The 25710-nt window shown below is 43.0% G+C and overlaps 1 protein-coding gene across 1 annotated transcript in view; it reads right to left on the reverse strand.

The window, feature by feature from the left end:
* ADARB2 (adenosine deaminase RNA specific B2 (inactive)) overlaps window positions 1–25710 on the reverse strand; it is a 313572-nt gene that overhangs the window by 16736 nt on the left and 271126 nt on the right. Inside the window, exons 6-7 of the mRNA XM_058026052.1 lie at window positions 20787–20938; window positions 4603–4771 (exon numbers count right to left, since the gene is read on the reverse strand). Of these exons, the coding sequence (XP_057882035.1) occupies window positions 4603–4771; window positions 20787–20938 (321 nt within the window). The remainder of the gene's footprint in view (window positions 1–4602; window positions 4772–20786; window positions 20939–25710) is intronic.

The following is a 25710-nucleotide window of genomic DNA, read 5'->3' on the forward strand; positions in this document are numbered from 1 at the left end:
ACTCTCTCCTGGGACACCCAGATAAGAGCTGATTTTTGGAATGAACCCTAGTGTTGAATGCTTGCACCAAGAACCTAAAATGGCCTGGACACATCAAGGTGAGGTGGTGACCCAGGATCTGGGAACACTGGCTCACACCACGGGTCTGCTGAGCTCTGGGGAGCTGTGGTGCTCTCCTCCCTGTGCTCCCAGCTCCTCTGCCATGCTCTGCCAAAGCATGCCATGCTCTGCCAAACCAAACCACTGCCACACTCTGCCAAACTATGCCATGCTCTGCCAAACCAAACCACTGACCTGCTCTGCCAAACCATGCCCTGCCAAACCACTGCCATGCTCTGCCAAACCCCAGCCACGCTCTGCCAAACCTCTGCCACACTGTGCCAAACCCCGGCCATGCTCTGCCAAACCAAACCACTGCCAAGCTCTGCCAAACCAAACCTCTGCCATGTTCTGCCAAACCACTGCCATGCTCTGCCAACCACTGGCAATGGCAAGCACCAAACCTCTCTGTGCAGCTGCACAGGGCAGAGCACCCTACTATTTCAGAAGGGTTGGCACTGGGGGAAATGATTTCTCTAGTTTTCTGCATGGAAGAAGAAGGAACCCAGGTGCTGGTGATGAGATAAATAAACTTGATGAGCTCAGAGCATGGAACAGGAAACTTTATATAGAAGGGAGGTGTATGTACTGCTAAATCTGAGTTATGGTGAGCCTAGAGGATGAGCCATGGTGAAAGAGACTGGCCTGAAGCTCAGGCAGTGTTTCCATGAGTCGGAGGACAAAGTGTGTCACAGGGAAGGTGGTTCTCTCCTCTGTGAGAGACTGAATTTCTCTTATAAGTCTGTCCAGAGGGGTGATGGACTAAAGAGAAGTGCATAAATCTTTGCTATTTTGCCCAGACTTTCATATTTCTTCTGCTGTACGAATAAGAAGTAGAGACATTTGGAAATGCTGATTTTATATATGCAGCCATGTGGGCTGCTACCTGCAAATCTGGCACGGACATACACACTGTGTGCTGAGGGAAGCCAGCAGGGAGGAGATGCTCAGTGCTGGGCTGGCTTTGTGCACCTGGAGACCATGTCACTGAGGGGACACAGAGAGCCAGTGTCCCTCAGGGACACCAAGGGGGTGCTGCTAATCCCACCCCTGCAGCTGGCACATGTCACAGCTGAGTACCAGTGCCAGTCCTGACCATTTCTGAGGGTCAGACACAGAATGTATGGCTGAGCCTCCCTAAGTTTTGGTTAGTGTGTTTAGAGCCTCAAGGAAGAGCTGAGCTGTAGGGATATCCTTGTTTCTTTCCCTAAAAATGTCTGTGTTTGTGTGTGTGTGCATGCCTGTGTGTGCATGTGTGTGCATATAACAATTTTCCTTCAAACATTTGTCTGCTCCCAAACAGCCACTGCAGAGACTTCCATTAGCAGCAGCATTAACCTTGCACTGACCTTGTAATAAGCAAGGTATGAGCTAGTCCTGCATCCAGCCTTAGTGTGAGACAGGGAGATGAAAAGAGGTTTAATTTGGCCCATTGTATGAATTTTGCTGTCACAAAAAGCTGAAATTCTCTCAGGGCTGCAATGTCTCTGTCGACTTAAAGGTTTTAATATAGGTTATGATTAGCATCAAGAAAACATTAAATGACATAATTTTTTTCCCAAAACAGATGATTATTCTCGAAATTATTTTTCCCATGTTATTGCTGCTTTTTTGTAAATGTATAAAATGTACATTACAGAGGAGAATGAAGGTCAAAAGGTGTCAGTGTAATTAATGAACTTTGGGCTAAAAAATGTGGTTTAATCCTAAATCCTATGGCACTGAGAGACTGAAGTGACTCCAGCTGCACTGTGAGGCTCACAGGAGTCATGTGTGTAAAAGCTGACACTCTCAGGGGGGTTTATTTGGGGACTCACAGACCCCGAACTTTAAATTTACACATATAAATGCATAGGTTTTAAAGCCAGAAGGAATAACCAAGATCTAGGGTGACCTTCTTTATATCCAAGTTACAGAATTTCACCTCACAGTTCCCTGCCTGAGCCAAATAAAATGACTATTCATACCATAGAGCTTATGCTTTAATTCAGTGGGGGAACAGGTATGATACCAGGGTGTTTATCCTGAGATCTCAACAAAACCACAGAGCCCAAATAATGCATACCAAGCATCAAATTCTCTCAAACTTGTGGTGATAGTAATAAAAATGGCTAAATGTCTTTGAATAACAAATAAATCTGATTAAACTACTCTTTGCTTATAGCTTTCCTGTGAGCAAGAAAGAACATAAATCGTTAGATACATGATTTATAGAATATTATTCGCTTTTCTCAGTAACTCTGTGCATTCTTGGGTCTTTGATATTCTGATAGCAATGCCCTTTGCAAATAATGCAAAATGATGTATATTTTAGCAGCTACTGGCTAGATTCTCAAGAGGAAACATTCTCTAATAGCACAGTGCTCCTGAGGGACTTTTACAAGCAATAAAATCCAAAGCATACAGGCGAGTTTTTTTTATCAAATCTTGCTTATACAAACACGAATTTCAGCTTCAGAGATCTCTTTTCTTCTCACTGCAAGACAAGCTCAGATAATGTGGAACCAGAGTCCTGCATCCTGCAGACATTTAAAGAGTCAGCTGCCTACGTGGTAGGGCAAATACCTGCAGTTTGAAATGATGTATGGGCACCACACACTGATCTCTCCAGTGGGGCAGGGGTAGGAAAGGCACTCATAGAGAAATCTGCTTTTCCACTGAACTCCTTTCCTGCCTCTGCTCTCTATAAACAGAGGAGAAGGCAGAAGACAGTCCTACAAGTACTGAAACAAAGGATAGGTGAAGAAACCTTTGATTTCTCCTCCAGACACATGAGGATAATAATGATTAAAAATTATTGTAGATGGCATTTAATTTGGTAAACTGAAATTTGGGATGAAGTATAATGCAGGTTTTCTCAGCCTCTTTTTTAACTGCAACATATGCTGTTGAAAGCACAAATGATTGCTGTTTTTTTAACATATAAAAATCCCAAGCTCATTTGAATTACATTGAAAATAAATAATAAAAGTAAAATAATAAAAAGTGCAGTTTTTCTTACAATATTGAAATATACTGTAAATTATGAGAGCTGCAATTTTTTTTATCTTGGAAAAACTTTGTGGCAGATTCTTCTTTCCTTCAAAGACTTCAGTGTTGTTTAGATGTGTGTCAGCCATGAAAGGATTCACTCAGTGCTCAGCAGATGTGCTTGGAGAAAACCCAACTCCTGAGACTGCATTACTGTCAACATCCCTATCAACAGGAAATGTAATAGAATGTACAAAGTTGATATTTCTATCCTTGAACTTAAAATTGTTCAGTTTTTTGATTCCATATGAGTATGAATATGGAAAACCCAACTGCATCTACACACAGTGGAGGAGATCCACTGAATACAGTTTGGATTTTCTGTTATCTCCTTATGAGTAAATGAAAACATTACAGCAGAAGTTGCTCTTTATCCTTCATGAAAGAACAACAGTTGTGATGATTACTCTTACCAGAGGGTGGATTTTGTGAGTCTGGTAGAATTTCCATTAGCTGGTTCACTTCTACATTTTTGTGACAAAATGGCAAGCTTTGCTAATTAGACTAATTTAGCTTTGGTAGGTCATCCAGTTAAAGCTAAAAGCAGAATTTATGCATTTGGATTAAACAAAATTTCTATGTGTTTTTGGGAAAGATTATGTCTATGTTGGCCTTTAATAACTGGGCCAAATTTTTGACTAATGTAATTTAACTGAGTTCTTAGGCAGGATAGTCTAGCAGAGAATTTGATCATAGCATATATAGTTTTTATAGCTGCAATGTGATTTGTTTTATATGTAGAACTGTATCTATATATAATGTACATTATATATACATATGTATAAATTATGAAGATAAATATACATAGATGTATAGATATGTACTAATAATGCAATAACTGTGCAGCCAAGCACACACATTTTGATTTTAGATTGTGTTACCCATCACTTGCTATTAGTTAGCACCCTAAACTGAGAATGGTGAATGTGTTTGCATTTTATTTGTCACCAGGGAATAATTATGAAATATTTATTACATGGAAATGATTCTACATAAATATACTTTGCATAGCAGAAACACACAGAGGGGGCTGTGACATGAGAGCTCCTCAATGACATTCAAAATAGTAGAAATATCCCTGGTGGCTTTTAGGGCTTTTTATTCAATTTGGTGCAGATGAGCTAAGTTTATCTATAAGAAAGTTGGTTTGCAAGTTTTGGGGTAAATGATCCAGGAACAGCAAAGTGGATGTATTTTATTTGCACAGTGAAATTCTATTGGCAAAAAACCCTGCAAAGGCAGTTTATTTTTTTGTCACACTGTAATAAGCATCTAATGACCCACAGAGAATGTGGGAACTCGTCCTATTTACATTCCCTCCTATTTAAATGTTCTGCTTTTGCATACAAAGGAGAGCTTTGTTCCTACAGGGCTGGTCAGCACCTGCTGGCTGCTTCCCACTGGGCACCATAATCCTCTGTGGCACTGAGCTTGCACAATCAAAGACTTTTTCCCTGTGTGTCCATCACGTACCTGGCGATTTTGTCAGTGCAGGACATGGTGATGAGCTGCTCCCCCAGCAGGACCCCGTCCCACGTCTGCGCCGCGTTGTGGCACCGCACGGGAATGGTCCCTTCGCCAGACTCGATCTTCGTCCGCAGGTGCCCGCGGTATTTCCTCACTATGTGCTTGCTGCTGTTCACTGGGCAAAACAAACACAAGAATGGCAGGAATTGAGTGCTTTTTGAAAGGACCTGAGAGGCTGTGTTGATGCCATAGCTTGCATTTACAAAACCACCTTTGAAGGTCCTTTAAAAATCGGATGCAAAATTAGGTGAGATAACAGCCCAAGAAAGCAGCACAGTGCAGAAAGGAAGGAGCGTCTAGCATGCTTTTCTTTTTGCATCCATCACAGCTTACACAAAGCACACACTGAGCTCATGCTCCCCTTCTATTTCCCTTATATATTTAAAAAGAAGAAAGGTTCTCTGTCTTTTTAAGAACCTGTACAATTTCTCATTTTAGAATTGAGTTGTGATGGATGAATATTTGAAAAATATTGGTTCAGTAAGTATCATCAAAGACTCAGCTGCATGATGCAGACCAGTCCAATACTTTACTGTGATACTCAGTGACATTTCCTGAATAATTTCAGAAGTGAGGTTTTGATTTGCTACCATAAAATTTCACTGAAAAATTCTGAAAAGCTAAAGGTTTATACTCTGGATCAAAGGCAAATCAAAATTTGCTAGTTTTTCATTACTGGCTGAAATTCCTACAGTCTCCCCAAAGTGAGGTACTTTCCTGCCTTGTGTTGTACCAGGATCTTTTATCACTTCTGTAATATTACATATTTGAGTGCAAGGCAGAAGCCCCTGGGGTAGCACAGGGCAAGCAGCTAAGTCACTTGTCCTGGACCATGATGAACTGAGTCCTGCAGATATGCAGTAAATACAGGAGATAATGACATTTCAAAAGAACTTCACCTTCATTATTATGAAAAGAGGAAAACTGAAGTTCATTATCAAAATCACTCTTACACTCTTACACTGCTACATTACCCCTGGGTATTTTGGCTGTAAAAGGACAAGAAGGAGCAGCAAGGAAATCCTCAGGGTCCGCTCACTGCCTCACCCTCAGAGGGTTTCACTGGGGGTCACCCTCTCCCTGAAGCAGACCTTCCACAGTTTCCCTCTAGCCCAAAGGAAAATAATGGATGGCAGTACATGATGGCCTCTGCATTCAAGGAAAAAGGAATGCTGCATTTGCAGACATGAAGCTTTTGCCCACATTGCCAACTGTCCTGCATTTTTTCCATGCCAGCTCCTCATGTGGACCAGAAGGCTTCTACTTGTGAAGGTGATGCTCCTCAGTGCTCAGTGGGCTGTGGGGCTGAGTGTTTCTGCCACTGAGTGACACCAGTGCACCAGAGGCTGTGGGGCTGGTGGCACCTCTGGCTGTGAGCAGCTGCCTCTGTGCACGGTCCCCAGTGCTGGTGGCAGCAATGGATTGAGTGGCTGCTGCCACTGGGTGGTTTGCAAAAAGGGAGAGGAATAATAAATTGCTTCAGCCTATTGGGATTAGCAGAGGCAGCAAACACACATAGAGCAGCAAAGTCAGCTGTGACCCTCCAGCAGGCAGGGCCCTTAGCAATCATTGCCTCTTCTCTTCATTCCTGGTTTTTTAGAATTTAAGATGGGTGCATGTGTGTCAGCAGCAGGCTGGGACAGGTATCAAATGGATTGCTTGGCCCTGACCAAAACCAATTTCCATCCAAACTCAATCTCCATCATATACAAAATATTGTTGCAAATACTATTACAGTAATGCTGCTACAGCATCTGAGTTTGAGGAAGAGTGGCTGTTGCACTGCCATCCCCATCAGCAGCCACCTCATCCCAACAGCAGGGGATGGGAGGGTCCTTGTGCCCAGTTGTCAGCACCTCACAAATTAAGACACTGCAGTAATCATCAGACTTGGATTATTGAGGCTTTTCAAACTTGAGTTGTGGGAGAAACTGGGAACAGCCAATAGGGAAATAAAAAAATCTAATAAGCAAAAATGTGGAAATGTGAAAAGAGCAGAAATGTCTCAGATCCCTCTGTTCTCAAATTTTCTGGTTGTGCCAACACTGTCAGGAAAGGTTTTCCATGACCATGTGTGCTGATCCCTTGCACATCCCTCTTGTCTGGGATGCTAAGTGCAGTGTCATCCAGAGGATGCTCTTTGGACTGTGTTAGCCATCTGGGAACTGGCCCATATTTTTCCTAGGATTCTGTGAGGAAACATTTTTAAAAACATGAAACAGTGGTGAGCAGCATTTTTCATAATTAAATTGCAGAGTCGTGGGAAAGGTACCATGACATTTGGACAACAAAAGTAGAAAGTGATCACTTCTACTTAGCAAACAGATCTAGCTGAACAACAGTGAGAAATGTCTGCTAAAACCATTTTGCCTTTGTCTGCACATACTGAGAACTGATGGCACAGCAGACCAAGATCTCTGCCAAGGAAGCAGTGAAGAGTGACTCAAGAGGCTATTGCTGTTTCAGCTGGTGGAAAGAGTAACTTTAAGCAAACCAGTTCTCTTTTCCTAAGCTTTCCCACAAGTATAATGAAGATAATGATGCTTCCTTCTTATGCAAATTCATTTAAAGGTACTGCTTAACAACTATTTATGAAAAACAGATGCTATCCTTCCAGGAAAGATTTGCCACAGGAGTCCACCTACTGGAAATCCCTCAAGACAAAATGTTTTTTACTGTTTCTTTCTCCAAATTTTAAGAAAAATATTTTTTCTTGTTACACTTATTTCCCATCTCTGTAGATTCTCCTCCCTTTCTCAGCTCCTGCTCTGAGCCTCCCCTGTGGGTGCCTTGATCTCCTAGATTACTCTCGTATTCAAGCAATTTAGTGTTTTGATACACCTCCATTTCCCATACATGCAAAGACACATGTAACTGCCAGGGAATTTTAGTGACTGCAGGATAAGATGAGCAGCCCATCATTTGTGTGGCTTTGATTTCAGTACATAAATGTTACCTCAGTGAGGGGCAAAGGTTCCCACAACATGCTGACAGAGATAAGGAGTGAGCTCAGGGGGAAGAACAGCAGCAGGATTTCAAACAGCTGTTGAGCAGCTGGGGAATCTAAAATATAGGCCAAAAAATTTTGAGGAGAGGGATATGAAAGACTTCTGTGAGTTTGGGGGGGGGGGGTCTGTATATTTAATTTGTCATTGGTCTATCTGATCTTCCCAAGACTGCAGGAAGTACAAAGGCCAAAGCACTCTACAGCTGGTTGTTCTCACAGCATCTCAACCCCGGACTGCAAGTGCCAGAAACTGAACAATAAAGTTTCTAAGAAGCACTTGAGGTGTGCAAGTGCACTGATAGTCTCAGTTTCTGAGCGCTCATATTGGCTCAGCCATGTGTCCAGCTCTGCTCCCTGTCCCTGCGCCCTGCCCAGGCTGCAGCGAGCAGCCGGTGCTGGCTGATAGGATTCAGGATTTGTGGCCAGGGTACACTCACCCCAGGACACACTCCCACTGCTCTGATAAGGGGTTTTAGCTGCTCAACTGCTATTAAGTTCAATGAATAGGGTGTGACTCAAACCTCAAGCTGTGCTGCCTGTCTCAGGCTGCTCACATTGCTGGGGTGGTTGGAACACATGCTCCAAAGGTTCATCTGTGGCATTTATATAAAATACTAATAACCCAAAGCTCTGAGTGCTTTCAGATTGCCAATGGTTAAATAAATCAAAATCTGCAACTGGAACACACTGAGTTCTTTTTTAGCATGCCATTAAGCAGCACAGGAAGATATAGCCAAAGGAAGAGATGAGGATCTGTGAGTTTTGCACAGAAGCTGCAGACAGACTCCAGCTCTAAGCTGCTTGTTAGCAGTAAAATCATGGTCCACTTGCTGGCACAGCCTGCTACAGATCATTTTAATGCAGTCACAGAAATATATTTATTCATGCATCTAAAAGTCACCAACTACAGCCTACTGCTGTTCTGCTGCTAAGTATGATCAAAACATCAGTAACTTTAAGCATTTCTGATCTTCCCTGTGCTGGTTCTCCAACTGCTTAATCTCAGCTAATTGCAGGGGAGAAGGCGTCTGTGGATGCCACTTCAACCAGAACAAAATGTCAATTCAAACCAGAATTGGAAAGGACAAATTAAAAAATCATTTGGAGTGGATTTATGATGTGTGCTCCACTCAGATGTGGAAATTACTCCTGAGAGTTCCTAAGATAAAAAGGTCCTGGATTAATTATTGGATTAGAAATGTACACAGACAGGTGCCTCGTATTTAAAATCAGTGAAACGCTCTGATTTCAAGCCTAACCCCTTATTTCCATATTTGCTCCAGGACCAGTTCTAGCTCATATAGTAATGAAAAAAGCTAGTCCATATTTATTATTTAGTTAAAGAGTGAAGAGGAAATGGACGGTGATTAAACAGAATCACACGAGTAAGGATCTGTCTGAAATTTTGCATGACTGCCTCAGAGGTTCATTTTCTGTTTTCCTGCTTCAGTGGAGGCTGCTCTCTCTTCAGAAAAGAAATAGAAGAGCCTGTCTTGCATTTTTTTCAGTGCTGGACCCTCCCCCCCCCCCTCAGCATGGTTTACAAAGCTTCCTTAGAGCAGTGGGAGACAAAGGGGTGGAAAGAAGAGTGTTAACATTTGACTGCTTTTGTATTTTGATGGTTATTAGAGATGCACTTTCCTCAACCAGATCCTGACTAAATGTACAGCATTACTATTTCTGGAAGTGTTGAAGTGAGAATCACAGCACAGTGAACACTTTGGCTGTGTCTGCTCTGGGCAGAGTGGCGGGTCAGATAAATCCCTGCTGCACTGGGCTTTGGTGACCTGCACAGAGCCAGGCTGAAATGCCATGGGCCAGTTTTGGAAAACAAGAAACTTTAGGACTATTCTGAAATAAGTCTGAATTTGTGAAAAGAATGGTCTACAGAGCTGCCCTGCAGTGACTTCGGGGATGTATCATTCCCAGAAGGGAACACAAGAGACCCTGTCCTGTACAGGTTAAAAGCATGTTGACATTAATCTAAAAGTTGAGATATGATTTTTAAATATAGACCGTGAAGGATATTGCATATGAAGGCAGTCCTAGGAGAGATTTGCTTGCTCCCAGAGCCTGGTGACACCCACCATTTTATAGCAGATTTCAGTTCAGATCTATGGTGTGGACAGTATAATCAATCCCTATACAAATAAAAATATGAATATGTAATTTATATGGTAATGTTACAAACCTGTGAGACCTGTAGTTTTTGAAATTAACATTGGAGATTGAATTTCTTTACCTTTTCCTTTCTCCCTGCCTCTTTCTTGGCTGAAATACTGTCTTTGAACTGTAGTCCCTAACCTGACAGAATCCATGACCTGATAAATGATGTTCCTTTTGGCATATTATTCTTTCTTCTTTTCACTAACCTTCAAATAACAATTTGAATTTAACTTCTTCCACAATTTTTCATCTGCCAATTATTTCTAGTGATGTACTGACAAGATGTGATAGCAAAGTCAGTTTGCCTATCCATAGATTATCAATATGTGGCATTTAATCCAGAAGAAGCAGTGAAGAGAAAACTTGAAGTTTGAATCCTCAAGAACAGGAAGGAAATGACTGAATTATTTTTCTTTATCTGCTTTAAGTAGCTATTAATTTATTATTTTTTGATTGAATTTTAATGTTAGAGACAGTAACTGTAGGAAGGGTATAAGAATGGTTTTCCAGCATATTAAAGTTTATCAGTGAATGTTTTAATGAATACTTTTCATTTTGGTCCATCAAAATGCCTCCATATATGATTACTGAGGGGAAAAATTTCATCTGTTCAGATAACATAACTCTTTTACAATGAGTTTTTTTATTTTTGTACGTTAACATGAAATTTATTGAAAACTCATCCTAGGGAGAGGTGCCAAAATACCTTCATTGAACCTATGCTAGAGCAGAGTATGCCACTCTAACACATGAAATCCATTTCACCATCAGACTAACTTCTAAGTAAGCCTGGACTCTCAGCAGGCTTTAATACCCTGAGAGGAAAAAAAAAAAAATCTGAGAGAAATAGCTCAAAGCCTACAAACAAGTTTTCTCTAATGTCTGTCTTTGAGGAATGCCTGGGATCAAAATGTGAGTAACTAGTAAAAATTCACTTTAAAACAATTTGCTGGCAGCAAAGTCATGCACAGCTTCCTCTGAGAGTTATAAATGACTGTTCCAGGCAAGGAGGAATGAGCAGCACTGGGTCAGGTGTCAGGGAAATTCTTTGTGCCACCTACAAACCCAGGCTGTGGACTCCAGCCTGCTCTGGAGTAGGAAAGCATTAGCATGTTGAAGCCAAAAGTACAAGATTTATCAGAGGGATTAAGATTCTGTGCATGTGGCAATCAAGGAAAATACAACTCAAACACTTCAAGATTATTATTTTTAATTACTAATTGCTCCTCTTGTCTAAAATCAGACATGTCCCGCCGCGGCTTTGAAAGCGCAGCTGCTCCCACAGAGCAAAGTCTCGAGATCTGGCAAAGGGCTGGGAACACTCTGAGGAGAGAGCAGAGAGGGATCTGTGAACTCTCTGAGGAGGAGTTCTGCCTCTGAAGCCTCCACCAGGCAGAGAGGGCCACAGAGAGGGTCTCCAGCAAGGCACAGCTCAGGTTTGGCAGTGGGCAGAGATGCTGCTTGTGCCCAGCTCAGCAGCTGATCAAAGCCAGTGCAGAGTGAGATCAGGGGGAAGCAGCTATTCACCCATGTCCTAAGCTGTGCATCATTGGATCTTTCACTTTTTTGTTAATGAGAAATGTTTTCTCTTAAGGCTAGGCTTTATCTTTTAAATATACTTTATGTGAAAAATATATCAACATCACTAGAATTGCCTATTTGGTGACAATTCTCTCTCCTGCCATGTTTTAATCAAGAAGTTTACACAAACATAAAGAGAATGTGTAATTCATCATAACCCTCTTTCTTTTATCAACAAAACATGCTGTTATTCATATGGCTCTGGGATTCTGTTGCAGTTTGGAAACTGAAATCTTCAAGGATGATTTAAGGAAAATGTTGTGGGAGAAGTCAGCAAAATATGTAAACAGAAAATGAACCCCATGAGACAGAAACAAGAGCAATCTGTCAATATGGTGACAGATTTTCAACCACACTGTGGTTGGTATAATTCTAGAGAGGCTGTGATTCCTGATGCACCACCAGATATATTCTAATTCAGCTTCTGGAGGTCTGGAGTCTTGTCTGGAGCCTGGTCTTTGGATGAACAAATTAACTCTTGATCACCAGAAAGTGGTTCCTGTCAGCCTTAAAAATCTGTGGACTAAAGTTGTTAAATTACTCTGAATAATTTTACAGCAGTGCACAGAACATACAACGTTTTCCATTTTAGTATTCTTCTCTCAGCACTAACTACCCTTTCTCAGAGCTGTGATTGCTGGATCCCTTTTATTCCAGTTTTACAGGTACAGAAATAGAAATTACCAAAGAGAGGTGATTTGCCCCAGTCTGGCTAGAGAAGGCAGCTTGCAGGATCATGGTAAGAATTTAATTGTTTGCTACTCACACAGAACTCTTCAGATTTCTCTCCTGACTCTAAGAAACTCCCACAAGTCTGAGGACTTCCAGAAGTCCTACAAAGATCTTAACTGGACCTGGAGCTGTCTCATAAGCTTTCTAAAACTAAACTTATGAGTTTTATCTGTAATTCCCACTCAGTGGAAGGGCAAATTAGACTAATTTAGACCTGAGTGGGTGTAATTTTCACCCACAGAGATTTTTCCCGACTATGGTTTGATATTTTCCACTCAAAAATCTGTGCCTCACTTAGGTGCCTATCTGTGGTTGGCTATGGGATGTTGGGGTGGAAGGGGGGGATGTCCAGGAGCATGTGTTCTCTTTTTCCTGCTGCAGAGGGCTTTGGAGACACCATCATTCCTTGGGCTGGACAAATCTGGGGACAAGGAGCTTTTCTTGGTGGAATTTTCTACTGCTGTTCTGAAAACTTCTCAGGCATGGTCTTTTGCTGATTAATGTAGCCTTTTTATCACATCTGAACATTGCATCCAAATGCAGTGTTTTACAAAGCAGCAAAAGCCATAACAAAGCAGAATCAATAAATACAGTGCAATGCCCTGTGGCTATTCCAGCATTCTGTTAAAATTAGAATCTGATTATAGCTGGAAACCTGTTTTCCTGAATCTTAACAAACACATTTTGCTTTACATGAAAGCTTTTCAAAGCTGTGGCCAATGCTGGCTCTGAGCAATCCATAGTTTTCAGCATATTCTGTCTCTTTTCCTGGATAGACACACACTGCACTGACACATACTTCTAAAAATCTTATTTTCTACTTTAAACTCCCCCTGAAACAACAAAACTCAAATAAGCAAAAGCAGCCAAGAATATCACAAGGAGAAGGAATTGGGACATGTTCAATGCATTGTCAAAGGCAGAGTTTTCTCATGATGTGTCAGTTCTGACAAAGTTTTACAACAGAGAGTTAAAAAAGGGAGCTGTCTAGCTCAGCTGAGAGGGAATTCACTGATCCAGGAGTTGAGAGACACAGATTCAAGTTTTTATTTGATTCTAAGTGGCCTTGAATGAAAAAGCCTACCCTGAACTGGGCATGGGAGGAAATGAAATAGGGTTTTCCTACCCCTTGTTACTCATGACCAGAAGATACAAAAAATATAAGATGTGATCCCAATTTCACACAATTATTTTCTTTTAAGTTTTGCCTGAAAGGTTTTGAGTTTTTTTTTCCAGCCAGCCAGTTCTTTGAGACCTAAAATCTGTCCATGAAGTGAAGCTGTTATTCACCAGTCAGCTTTAGCAAAACTCCACTAAGAACCTAACTACCCAGCCTGGTGGAGATTAATAATGGAATATAAAGGAACAGCAAACTTGTACATGTTGATTAACTTGTACAGCTTGATTAATTGTACTGAAAGCTTCAGGACTTCAGTGTAGTGAAATGAAAGCCTCTTTCCAAGGTGCATCCTTAGCTCCAGCATGAAAATACCAACAATAAAACCATGAGTGCTTTCACAGCTCTCCTAAGCCTGGACACCACTGGTTTCTCTGGCAGGTTTAGGGGCTGGAACTGACCTTTGGGATTGGCAAAAGGTTTAGCATGACAGGTCATGTAAGGCATCAGACCTCTCCTTTGGGTTACCAAATAGATGGGATTTCCAGAACATGTGACCCATGTATTTGCAGCCCCTCGGCACTGCTGCTCTGTCTCAGCAATGGGCTCATCTGAGCACCAAGATCCAGCTGCTGCTGCTGCAGCTTTTTCCTCAGGTGGCTTCAGGAGGGCTCAGGGTTCACAGCAAAGGGCTTGGGCCAGTCACTGTCTCCATTCTGGTACCCTTGACAGGAGTCTTTCCACCCTTTTCCATTATTTTCCTCCCCGGCAGTCTTGGATGAGCAGAGAGTGAGTAGGAGAGGCTGGGGGAGGAAAAGCTTCTTGCAGCCCTGGAGATGGCTCCAGCCAGTGCCTGCAGGTCCTGTGTGGGTGCTGAGTATTGGAAGAAGCAGAGGGGCTTCACTCATCCTGAGTTTCCCCACCCTCACAGGCTTTATGTTGCTGTCTCTCGCCCACTTCCCCCTCACAGCTGAACATCACTGACCCACTCTCCCTCAAACTTCGCCATCCTGTCCCAGGGTCCCACTGATTCCTCTCAGCCACACTTTCTTCTCCTGAAATCCCTTTGCCCACCTTCCCCAGAAGAAGAAAGCTCCCCCACAGTGCCAGCATGGATTTATTTTAGATGCTGGAAAGAAGTCTTAGAACTGTCTACACACAGCACCACTTCACACCTGAAAAGCCCTGAGCTAAATCAGCCCTGCAGGACTTGTGGGGACACAGGACCACCTCAGCTGGGCTGGGCTCTGCTGTCATCCTGCCCATCCTGAGCAGGAGCACACTCCACCTCTGCTCCAGCCATGGGTGAGGTGTGTCAGTGAAGGAGAGAATTAACCAGAGGGAACTGTCCTGTGGCCATGCTGTCCCTGCCAAGCTGACTTGAGTGAAAGCAGTCACACCGAAACAGCATTTCAGCATCCTGGGAAGATCAAGATAGAAAACAGGGCAATTACATACAAACATAGTGCCTGCTAATAGTCCTGAGCAGGGACACGAGCTCCTTGGCAGCCCAGCCTCCAGTCAGCTGTAGAAAGTTGCTGCATTTCCTCTGTTTACTTTGGTAAATTGAGGCTGGGTCAGTGGCACAAGCAGGAGAGACCATTGCTTCCATGGAATGTGACCTCAAAGGAGCCTGACGAAGGTGCTGTGCTCACACCTGAACCCAAACCTTTTGGATAAGCCCCAGTCCAGTCTTAATGAAGGGAAAGGATAATTTCCTTCCACCTTCTTGAATGCTAATTCCCTAGCCTGTGAAGTAATGCAAGAGCCTCTTGCTGTATCTGCAATTTCTGCAGCATCCTTTATATGACAAAGCAATCTGGGCTGACCACAATAATTCATCCAGTGCTGGGATTATTTCTCCTGAGGCAGTATTCAGCACTACAGCCTACAGTGGTGTGTGCATTTTTTTAGTTTCCTGTTACTTCTGGGCATGGTTCTCTATGATAATTTTTTTCTGATATCCCCCAAGGTATTGTTCTGCTCAGTCATATGAAAAATAGGAAAATAAAGCACCTTCATCCCAGTTCCACAGATGGGCCATTCATCAGCATAAAATCAACTTTACAGCCTTGGAGGAAGCTGCTCCATGCACCAAATAGCTAGGAATTTCCAAGATGGTTTCCCAAGCTGCATCAGGCCAGCAGCTGTGACAGACAGATGTGATATCTGGGAGCACTTGTGTAATGGAAACAAAAAATAGTGCCTAAGTCCAGGGGGTGACCTATGGTTATCTGCAATTTTTGTAATGGGAAAGTTTATCCCTTTGTTAGAACCTGAATTTTCTTGTAGTTCCAGATGTCTAATTTCTTTTCAGATCACTGAGTTACTTAGATCGTTCTTCTTGAAGTGCTTTCCCCTTTTACCATCTATTTACAAGAACAGAATTTGTTCATTTAACTAAACATGGGATTGGCAAAAGGAAGGCAGAGATTTCTTCCCCTTGCACATCCAGAAATGTTCACCAAACCCAATGGTTTGGGGAGTGGTTCTAGCCCAGTTACTGCCATAAGCATTCTCATTGTATTTCCATCCTCTAACTCTCTGAAGGACACTGAATATTGACTTCTGAGGCTGAGGCTCTCACAACAGTTTTAGGAGATGATCAGACTCCTTAGAGGGTCTCTGTGTGAATCTGGCCTTCTCCAGCCAGTCTGCTCAGGATATGACTTTCAGGGGTCTGGTTTGGGATGACAGAACCTGGGTCAGCCCCATCTGAACAGGGAATGCTGAGTTACTGCTGTGAGCAGGGCACCCTTCACAGCAGCCCTGGATCTGGGGGTGAACAGAGCATTTTTTTCTGAGAATGGAATGCAAAATGCAGCAGCCAGAATCACAAGCAGGGAAAGCACAGGTCTGCACAGTGAAAGCACACTTGAGTAGGGAGCACAAATGTGTCTTCCTGGGTACTCTTCAGTTCCCCAACTCCCTGAAAACTGCAGTGCACATCTTCTCCTCATCACATCACCTACCAAGGCAATGATGTGGCTCACGTGGTCACAAACGGGCCCTGCTTAGATGAGAGTTCTGCCAAATGTGTGTGCATGAGAGCTTCAGCACAGCTGTAGGTTAATAGACAAGCAGGAGAAAAACCCCATGTGGAGCAGATGCAATGGTGTGTTTCAGACCTAAAGGAAGTGTGGGATAAAACAGGAGCTGGGCTATCAGGGAGTCAATGGCACAAGGCAATACAGCATGTTAGCAAGAGATAGAAAAGCAGCCCAGGGGAGAAGAACTGAGACAAGCCCTGGGGCAGATTCTGTTTGTCTCTTTGGTGATCCATGTAGTGAAAAAGAGAGAGCACATCTGTAGAAAAAAGATGGACAATGAGGTAAAATACTGCCAGGGAAGGAGGAGTGGGGGAAGTAGAGGATTATTTTTAGCTCAAATTTTCAAGCAATTCATTTTGCTTTTCAAGAGACTTAAAAAAAGGAAAAGAGCCAATGAGTCAAGAAGCACTAAATTAGCTAGGATGGTGCTGTAGCAAATCCTAAAAAGCTTGATTATTCTGTGGTTTGCCCTAGATTTAGGAGAAAGGTCAAAATATGCAACAAATACCACAGGGTGAGCTGCCCCCAGGGCTCCACCTCACAAGCAGGAGTGTGTGTGCCATAATGGAAACAGCAGCTCCCTTAGCCCCCTCAGGATACCCATGGTGACTGATGCTGTGGGACTGTCCTTGGGAGAGCTCAGAAATGCAGGCACACCTGGCTGAGATGCACATGAAGGGAGAAGGCACCAGAAAGGGAGATGTCCCAGGCTCCCTAACCTGCAGCACTGAACTGATGGAGGGGAAGAAGCTGTGTGTGTGAAGGAGCAATGAGAGTCGTGAGGACACCAGGAACAAGCTGCCTTTTTGTCATAGAGCTGCGCTACAACCTTGAGGCTGACCTTGAAAAATGATGGAAAGGGTCTCGAGAAGGAGACTGGAGAGAATGAACCGGGACAAACCCATAAAAAGCACCTGAAAGCCCTGTGGCATTTCCCAGTCTCATATTCCTGCAGCACCACTGACCGTGGCTGGTCTCCTGTCCTGCTCTCAGCTGCTCTGGCCTCTTTCCCCCCAGCCTCCTCCCCTGCTCTCTCAGTCTGTACCTTCTTCCAAAGCTCTGACTTCATTTCCTGTAAATCCATCCAACTTCCCAACCTACAGGCACAAAAAAAGAGTTAGAAACCCCTCCCTGCTCAAAGCAGCCTGGTCCAACTGATTTAGTCTCTCTTTTAGAGCTGCCTAAGGATGTTATCAACAAACAACTCAGCTTACCTCTGACTCAAGAAGGCCATTTCTTCAAATTAAAGTATGATTTTATCTCCTTGTCCCTAATCTCACTTTCCTGTATGAGGCTGGCATGCGTGTGTGCTGCCTGCACCTCTCCTCTGCATTGCAGCTCTCAGACTTTTACACATGCCACAAACTTGGTATCCACTATCTGCTCTATCCACTAAGAAGTAAACTGGGTTTCAAAAGCATGCCAGCTTACGTCTTCCCTTACCAGAACAAAGCTCATAAGAAGGAAATGTGAGGCCTCCCTGAGGGTGCTGGAAAGACACGGTGGATAATAGGAAATTTTTGGAAGGAGATTTGAGAAGTGGATTTTACTCAGTCCCTATATTGATAAAGGCTTATCATATCCCTTCTCAAAACCAGGAACCACATGGTGAGGCAACGTTTTTAAATGTTAATGCATCTTTAGAGAATAATCAGTAATGTTTGATGGCTTGTGCTAGCTCTAGGAGAGGTCTCTTTGTTGTTTAAGAAATTAAACAACATTCATCTGGAGTTTCTTGTCATTACAGGATGAAAGAAAGGTTATTTCTTTAGGAAAAAAAAAAGAAGAAAGAGAAGATGTGAATGATAAACATTATAAAATACTTATCTTCCCAGATGTCTCTGGGATAATGTGAGCTGAGAGGAAATGCTTATCTCTCTGAAGGACAGCTTTTGGCAACTTGGCTTTCTATACAGTGCTAAATTATTTTAAGAGCACAGGACAAAGGTAGAGGGATCTGTTTAAAGGAGTGAATTATGAGCCAGGTGTAGCATCTCTTCATGGTACTGCTACTGAATCACTGTGTAACCTTGGCTAAGCCACACAGACCTTTCTGCCTCAACTTCTGCTTGGGAAAATAATTGGTGTAATAGCCAACAGGAAAATTATTTTCATGATTATCTACAAATTTACTGTCTGTGTCATGTACTGTGTGATTATATATTTTTAAACACAGCTCCTTGTGTATCTTGTTATCGACAGAAGCATTCCCTCATTAGCTGGGAGATTTATCTGGGCTGTGAAGGAATCCATGAGCCAAGCAGGGTTCACCTCCAGGGCTGGGTTCAGCTGCATATAATCAGGCAGCAGGGCTGTCAGCTGCCCAAAGCACTGACTTCCTCATGCCAACAAGAGCAGAATCCAGCCTGGACAGCCTCTGGTTGCTCTTGACAATGGACCACATTTAAAAAAGAATTACAGATTTTGGTGCTTCCAATTGTGATGGCAGCTAAGGGGCACCCCAGGAAACCTGCCTTCTGGAAAACATGAGTGCCTTTAACCAAAAATAAAGCCTTTTAAAATATCTCTTGATACAGCTATACAGTGAGAGGCCAAAGATCACTATTGTTTTCTGATATTCATAAGCATTTCCTTTTTAATTTTGATTTAAGATGATGCTATGTCTTTTCATTTTGTTAACTCATCAGGAATTGGTTGATTTGAGTTGGAGTTTTAAGCATTTACTTGCTTTTGTTCATTTTATAAACCCTGCTGACACAATGAAGAAATCATGGCAGGCAAGGACCACATTTCCTTCCTGAATAGGTGCATTCTGTTTTGTTGCCCCAGCAAGCTGCTGTTTCACAGGTGAAAAAAATTCTAGTCTGGGCAGAATAATACCTAATCATTGATAAATAACTTATACAAATAAGAAATCACAAAGGAGTGAAACTACCATCTGATGGATTTGCCTGTGAGGAAGTGAGGTCGTTGTGTGACCCTGGGTGATTAATTTTACATTTCCATGTCTGTGCTTCCTCCTCCATCCATTCTTTTGTCTTGCCTGCCTCACATTCAGGGTAGTCAAGGCAAGGACCATTTCTCATTATGTGCACATTTGGCAGCCAGCACTATGGGCTTTGCAGCACTGTAAAACACAGGTATGAGGAGCAGTAGCTGGGCAGAGATAAGAGAGTGCCTTGTGCATTGGATCATGGGGTGACAGGCATGTGATAACCAGCCACAGATCTCTGGGGTCCCCTGTCCCTGGCTGGGGGCATTCCATGTGGATAGGCAGGGACAAAGCTGGTGCAGGGGGAAAGAAACAAGGACCTGACAGGGGAGGGACAGGGACAGGCATGTCTGGGGAGTGAGGAGGTGAGTGGGCTGGGTCATGGTGGAGATGGGATTTGTCATCATGGACAACAAGCTCTGCAGGCCTGTTGGTGGCACACCCTGGCTCAAGACCCTGATTTGTTAATCTCATTTTCAGGATCACCTCTAGAGAAGAAATCCCTGGAAAATCATGTGATTGCTTGAATGCCATAGGTATGGTTCCAGAGACTCTAAGGCTGAGCTGGTGGACTCCAACAAACCCACCTGCCATGCAGTGCCCATGCAGTATATTTGACATAGGCGGGATGGCTTTGGAAGGATCCCTTCCATAAGGGTCTTGCCATTATTTGCTGCAAGTGCAGGTGATATTTGGAGAGAGCCTGGTGAACAATCAACACTACAGATGTGCTGTATCATCTATTGTATCATATCAGTGCTCTACTTCAGACTCAGCTGCTGCAGCCTGTGAAAATGCAACCCTTCAACCCCTATATGTATGGGTTGTGAGCCCTGAGAAGAGTATATGCATCTCCAGTTAGAGCCCTGATCCTCTGGTCCATGCTGTGGCTTCAAGGATCTTTTTGATCATGGGGATGCTTTCTAAAACACTTATTTACTTTCAGAAATGGTGTTCCTATTAGGGTACCACATGCCAATGGTAAGGCATGCAGTGGTTGTGGGTAGTATTTTTTGGAGTCCACCTATTTTTTTGATATCCTGTTTGCCATTTAGGCTGTGAATGATGGAGCCTGAGCATAGGAAGAGCACAGCTTTGAAGAATGCGTGGGTTGAGATGTGAAGGAAGGCTAGTTCAGGGAGGTTTAGTCCGATTATAACTATTATTAGTCCTAGGTGACTTGAAGTGGAGAAGGCAATGATTTTTTGATGTCGTTTTGGGTAAGAGCAGGAAATGCAGGGATCTATTTCCCAGCAGAGCCACAGAACCCCAGGTGTGCAGCGCTGCCTTGCCCAGCTCTGATTTTCCCCAGCCCACAGGACCGAGCACCAGTTGCACAGGCAGACAGACACACAGACAGACAGACATTCTCTAAAGCCTGTAGTGTTTTTGCTCTCAAGTGAAACCCTTTCTGCCAGCAAAGACAGAGAGCAAGAAGGATCTTTAAAAAAAAAAAGAAAAACAAGAAAAAAAAGACAGAAGGCACAGAAAGGAGGAAAAGGAGAGGGAAGGTTTTTCTCTTACAGTCGGTTGTGATTTCGTAGGGGGAGTTAAGGCGCGCGTCTCCGCAGGGCGAGGTGCTGACGTACAGGTGGAACAGGATGTTCTCCCGCAGCCTGAAGCCTCCCTCTTTTAACCGCACGAAGATTGATCGCTCCCAGTCCTCTCGCCGTTTGCTATGATCACAAAAGAGGTTCCAGGTCATTTGTTACATGCCAAATCAGAAACATTTCTGTGCTCTCTCTCTCTCCTTTTCTCCCTCTGCTTGTTTGTTTGTTTTTATTAGCACCCGGCATCGTATATTTTGCCTAGTGACAGCAAAAGAAAAACAATGAGCTTCTGCAGGTGAAGAAATGTGTGAAGGAGGTCAAAGCTGCCAAAGGGCTTTTGGCTTGCTTACCTAAGATATGTTCTAATGATAAAATGTGGATTTTTGAAGGGTAACTCTCCTTCCTTACATGCACGGATGCATAAACAGGCTGATTTTAAAGTGGTTCTGGTGCATGAAAAAATGAGTTCTCTTGGGCTCTCATGTGAACACATCAGCTCTGCTGATCACAGTGCCTAGGCACAAGTTTGAATCCCATTAACATCAATCACCACAGCTGAGATGTGTGTTCATATGCTCCACTGAAAAGGGCCTCTAACAAAGCACCCAAATTTTATGACCACTGCCGCCCCTCCCTGCTCCCCAGGTGTTCCTCTTCTCCCCCATTCAACCAGAGTCACCTACAAATGCTCCACCTATGCCAGCAGGGGCCTCTTGGACACTTGGCATTTTTGGAAATCAGAAGCCATCTTAAGAAGGGTGGACAAAAGTTGTACAGACTTTTCTCAGCTGAGTTGAAAAGATACTTATTGAGATGAAGCTTTTATCTTTGCAGTGGTTCAGCAGCTAGATGGGGATGCAGTGCACATATTCCATCAGCAACAGCTGCCTGGGAGGCCAAACCCTCCCAGTGCTGCTGTTTGCAGCAACAGCACAGCATTAAGGCTCTGCTGCTGTGCAGCTCCTCCCATGAGTTACATTTGGGAAGATATGGGTGATTTCTCTGACAGACAGCTGCCTCTAACATGTGTGTTTGGGTGATGGTCACGATTATAATTTTGAAGGTGAAAAATGTGATTGGTGAAATTAGGGCGAGACGCCTTTCCCTCTGATGGCCTGGTCCTTCCCTCAAAAACTCCAGGGTCTTTTTGGAGGAGTATCTCTGAACAGAACAGCACTTGCAGGTAATGATTTTCCTGGGATGCTGTTAATAAGGCAGAATCCCACCCGTTTAATTCACTACAGGACAGCCCATTAACCAAGGCGATTTCTGCCTGTCTCTCTGCCTCCTGATAGTGCAAACAGGAGTGCTTTTTACTCAGCCTTTGAGTGAGTCTTTGGCTTTCATCCAAGCTGCCTCTGCCTGTTTTCTCCCAGAGCAGCCTCTGTGCTATTGAAGCTGTTTGGCTGTCACTCTTCCATGGTTTGGGTGTTTTGTCATTTCTTGATGCTAGGATGCGTTTGCTGTCAGGAGGAATTTACAGGCACATTAGCTCGCCTGTCAGGGACAGGGAGTCACACTGGCTGCTGAGCTGGGGCTGCCACATGCTGCTCCTTCATTTTCTGCTGGCTGTGGTGGAACTTCCCAACTGCACTAATTATATTATTGCCCTGATACAAGCCTCTGAAATAATAAAATCGCTGCAAGTCCTGCTGCTTGGACTTTAGAGCAATTGCAGGTAGCTCTAAATAATTCACTGCAAAATCAGCTGGGAGAATACAAAGCTGTGCAGTCCAAATGCCTGCTATTATTACATTAAATCTCACCAGAGTGTGTGTGGGGGGGCAGCTTACAGTACTTGGAGACAGTTGCTATGTAGGGTTGGAGCAGTCATGCTTTGGGCTGGATTTCAGGAGTTCAGCTTCTATCCTGTTTTCACTGGTCATTGTTTTCCACTGATTAACCTTCCTCTCTTACCTCTTCACGAGCACCAACAAGAGTCTGTGGCCAGTGTGGCTGCCAGGTTGGATGATAGACAGCTGCTCTAAAAATAGTTGGCAGGTCTGGAGGGCAAGGCAGCTTGATTCTCTCCTCCAGCAGGCTGAGGTTCTTCATATCACACAGGGTCCTGACCTGCCTTTGGGATGATTTTTTGGAGCTGAACTCAAACATGAAGTTCATTCTTGCATTGTGGCTGAACAGGATTCATAACAAAACTCAGTGAGTATTGTTGGAAAGGAGTTTGGGTTGCAACATCATCTGCCATGGCTTAGTAAAGATTATTGTGCATGGGATGTTTGGTGTATTTCAAAAACCAGGGGGAAACAGGGATCTGATAAAAGTGGTCCAGGTGGAGCAAGAGATGCACTTCTGCAAAGTCACCTCTACTCCAGCACCAGTATCTTGTGCCTTGTCTCTGGGACAGGTGAACTGTGAGAGGGAAGACGACTTTGCAGCTGTTCTTTACAACATCCTTTGCACGGCCATACTCAACCTGCACAAATCAATGGAGAGAGGAGCCCACAGTGAGCCTGCAGATCCCATTCATTCAGGAGGTGGCATTAAAGTGTCATTTCTGTGTACTGGCAGTGGCTAAAAGAGCAGAATTCATCCCTAAAACTTTGCCTGTTACAAATTTCTGTGGGAGTTCGGATTTGAGGCTCATTCAAGTGGAACATTTAAGAACGTGCTAAATTCTAATCTTTTGCTTGAGTTCATTATTCAGCATAACACATGCCCATGTTTTGAGCTGACTTGAAGAAGATACTTTAGCACATACTTATGATTTAATATATATGAAGCTTTTTGGTGAAACAAAGCCTGACAAGCAGAGGAGCAGTTTTTCAGCATATAAATGTATTTACAGGAAGTTTCTAGTACTACATACAACAAAAGAGCACCCTAGAGAAACTACCAGCAGGCTTAGTAGATGTGTAACAAGGAGCTGATTTTCCTCAAAAAAGTAACTTATCTGGACTGGATTAAGACTATTTCTTGCTTTTTATGTATAAAATAAATAGTGGTTTTCATCTGACTTGCTGAAAGAGCTTACCTTCTGGTAAAATCATCTCCCTGGCACCTGAAGGAAGAACTACAGCAGCAAGCTTACTGTGGTGTTTATTTATTTTAAGGATACTCTATTAATTTTATTTCTCTTTAAAAAAGAAGAGTTGTATTTTCTTGTCTTCCCTATTGGCCAGTTGATATAAATAATACCACTGAAAATTATTTTCCTGTCACCATTGCAAGATAATCAGACTATCAAATTTGTGTGCTTTTTGATGGTGATTCTTTGAAAAAAGCTTCTCAAAAGGTCTTTCTTGTCCTTCTTTTGTACATCAGAAAATTTCTGTCTTCCTTCTCATCTTTTTCGTGAAAGTCTGGAGAACTGGAGGATTATGGTTGTCATAAAAATGAAATCTGGGAGGGCTAAGGGTTTTAATCACACTGGTTAGAAGCTGACAGGTTTTAGTTGTGCCTTTAGCTTTTATTTAACTCAAGCTCCAGACAATGAATTGTTGAAAGAACATTTCCTTTTGAAGTATTTGTCACTCTTGCTTCTTAGAGAGGATAAAGTTCCATTTCTGGAACTCTTTTCCAAGAAAAGTCAGGAGAGTTGCACCTCTAACATTTAGCAATAAGAAGAGAAGGGGAAAAGAAGTAATTTGCATATTGCTGCAGCATTGGCTTGTGGATGGAATTGTCCTGCAGCTTAAATATGTGAAGAAGTTGCTGTATTCTCTTTTTAGAGAAATGGAAAATAAATTGCCCCAGCACATGGCAGTTCATCTCAGCCCCAATAGATACCTGAACAGGTCTGCTGAGCTCCACCTCAGAGATGCCCACCTCTCTCCACGGGTAATCAAAGGAGCCTTGGGGATCTGGGCAACACTTGACTGCCAAGAAGTAAATTCAGTTCAGTGAATCTCTGTCTCCTGGCCTTTAATTTCATATCCCGGCTATTACTTTCTCCAACCTGCTTGCCCTTGCTCTTAGAAGCCTTCGTGCTACACTCAGCCAAGTGTGTGTTTTGCTTTCACTGAGATCAGTGGTAGTATTTGTAAATTCTGGAAAAGAGTTTCCTTTTCAAAGACAGCATCACACAAAATTATATTTCTAGCACTGGAATTTCCTGAAGTTTGAAATCCAGCTGCAAAGACCACACTCAGCAGGTAGTCTTGGTGGGAGGAAGGTATGTGGAAAATAGGAAATACTCTCTACAGAACAAACTTGCCTCTTCCATAGTGAATGATGGAAAATTTAAGTTCTTTGAGTCAAGAATGATGCTCTCAAAAGTAACCATCTTTTTGGTTTCAGTTCATTTATTACTTTTTACATCAGTTTCCTGGCCTAGGATAGGAGTTTAATTTGGGCTAGGTTAATGCAAATGCATTACAACAGCTTTGTGTTTCTCCCAAGCCTGAGGAGATGGTGTGCATGTATTCATGGTAGAGCTGAGTTACCACGTCAGTCCTAAAAGCTCTGTCCTTATAGTATGTGGCAGCATCATGTGTTTTCTCTGTGAAAAGAACTATCTTTTTCCAGAGAAAAAGGAGTGAATATGATTGAAATGTGCAGAAAATGCATTTTTTATTTAATTTTGAACCCCCCCATATTGTCACCGCAGGACAAAGCTCCTGATGATGGCAGAAAACTGTGTGTAGCAATAAATATTAAAATTGAAGAATATATCACAACACACAGTTTTCCTTGGACTTTCCTTTCCTTTCCATGGACTTTAAGGAAGCAGAATCTGATTTGATAGTAACTCCAGCTCTGTCATTCAAAGGTGCTTAGCCTTGACAATTTTGGTTGAGATTTTTATGGTGTGTGCTGGTCAGGCAAGCGGTGGTGCCTGGTCTTGGCTGAACTGAGAGTGATTTGAAGTTATTGTGAACAGAGCTCGTGCTTCACTGAGGATTCTGTTAACAAAAGGCTGTTAACATTGATCCAAATAA

Source organism: Melospiza georgiana, chromosome 1 (assembly GCF_028018845.1).
Source record: "Melospiza georgiana isolate bMelGeo1 chromosome 1, bMelGeo1.pri, whole genome shotgun sequence".
NCBI lineage: Eukaryota > Metazoa > Chordata > Aves > Passeriformes > Passerellidae > Melospiza > Melospiza georgiana.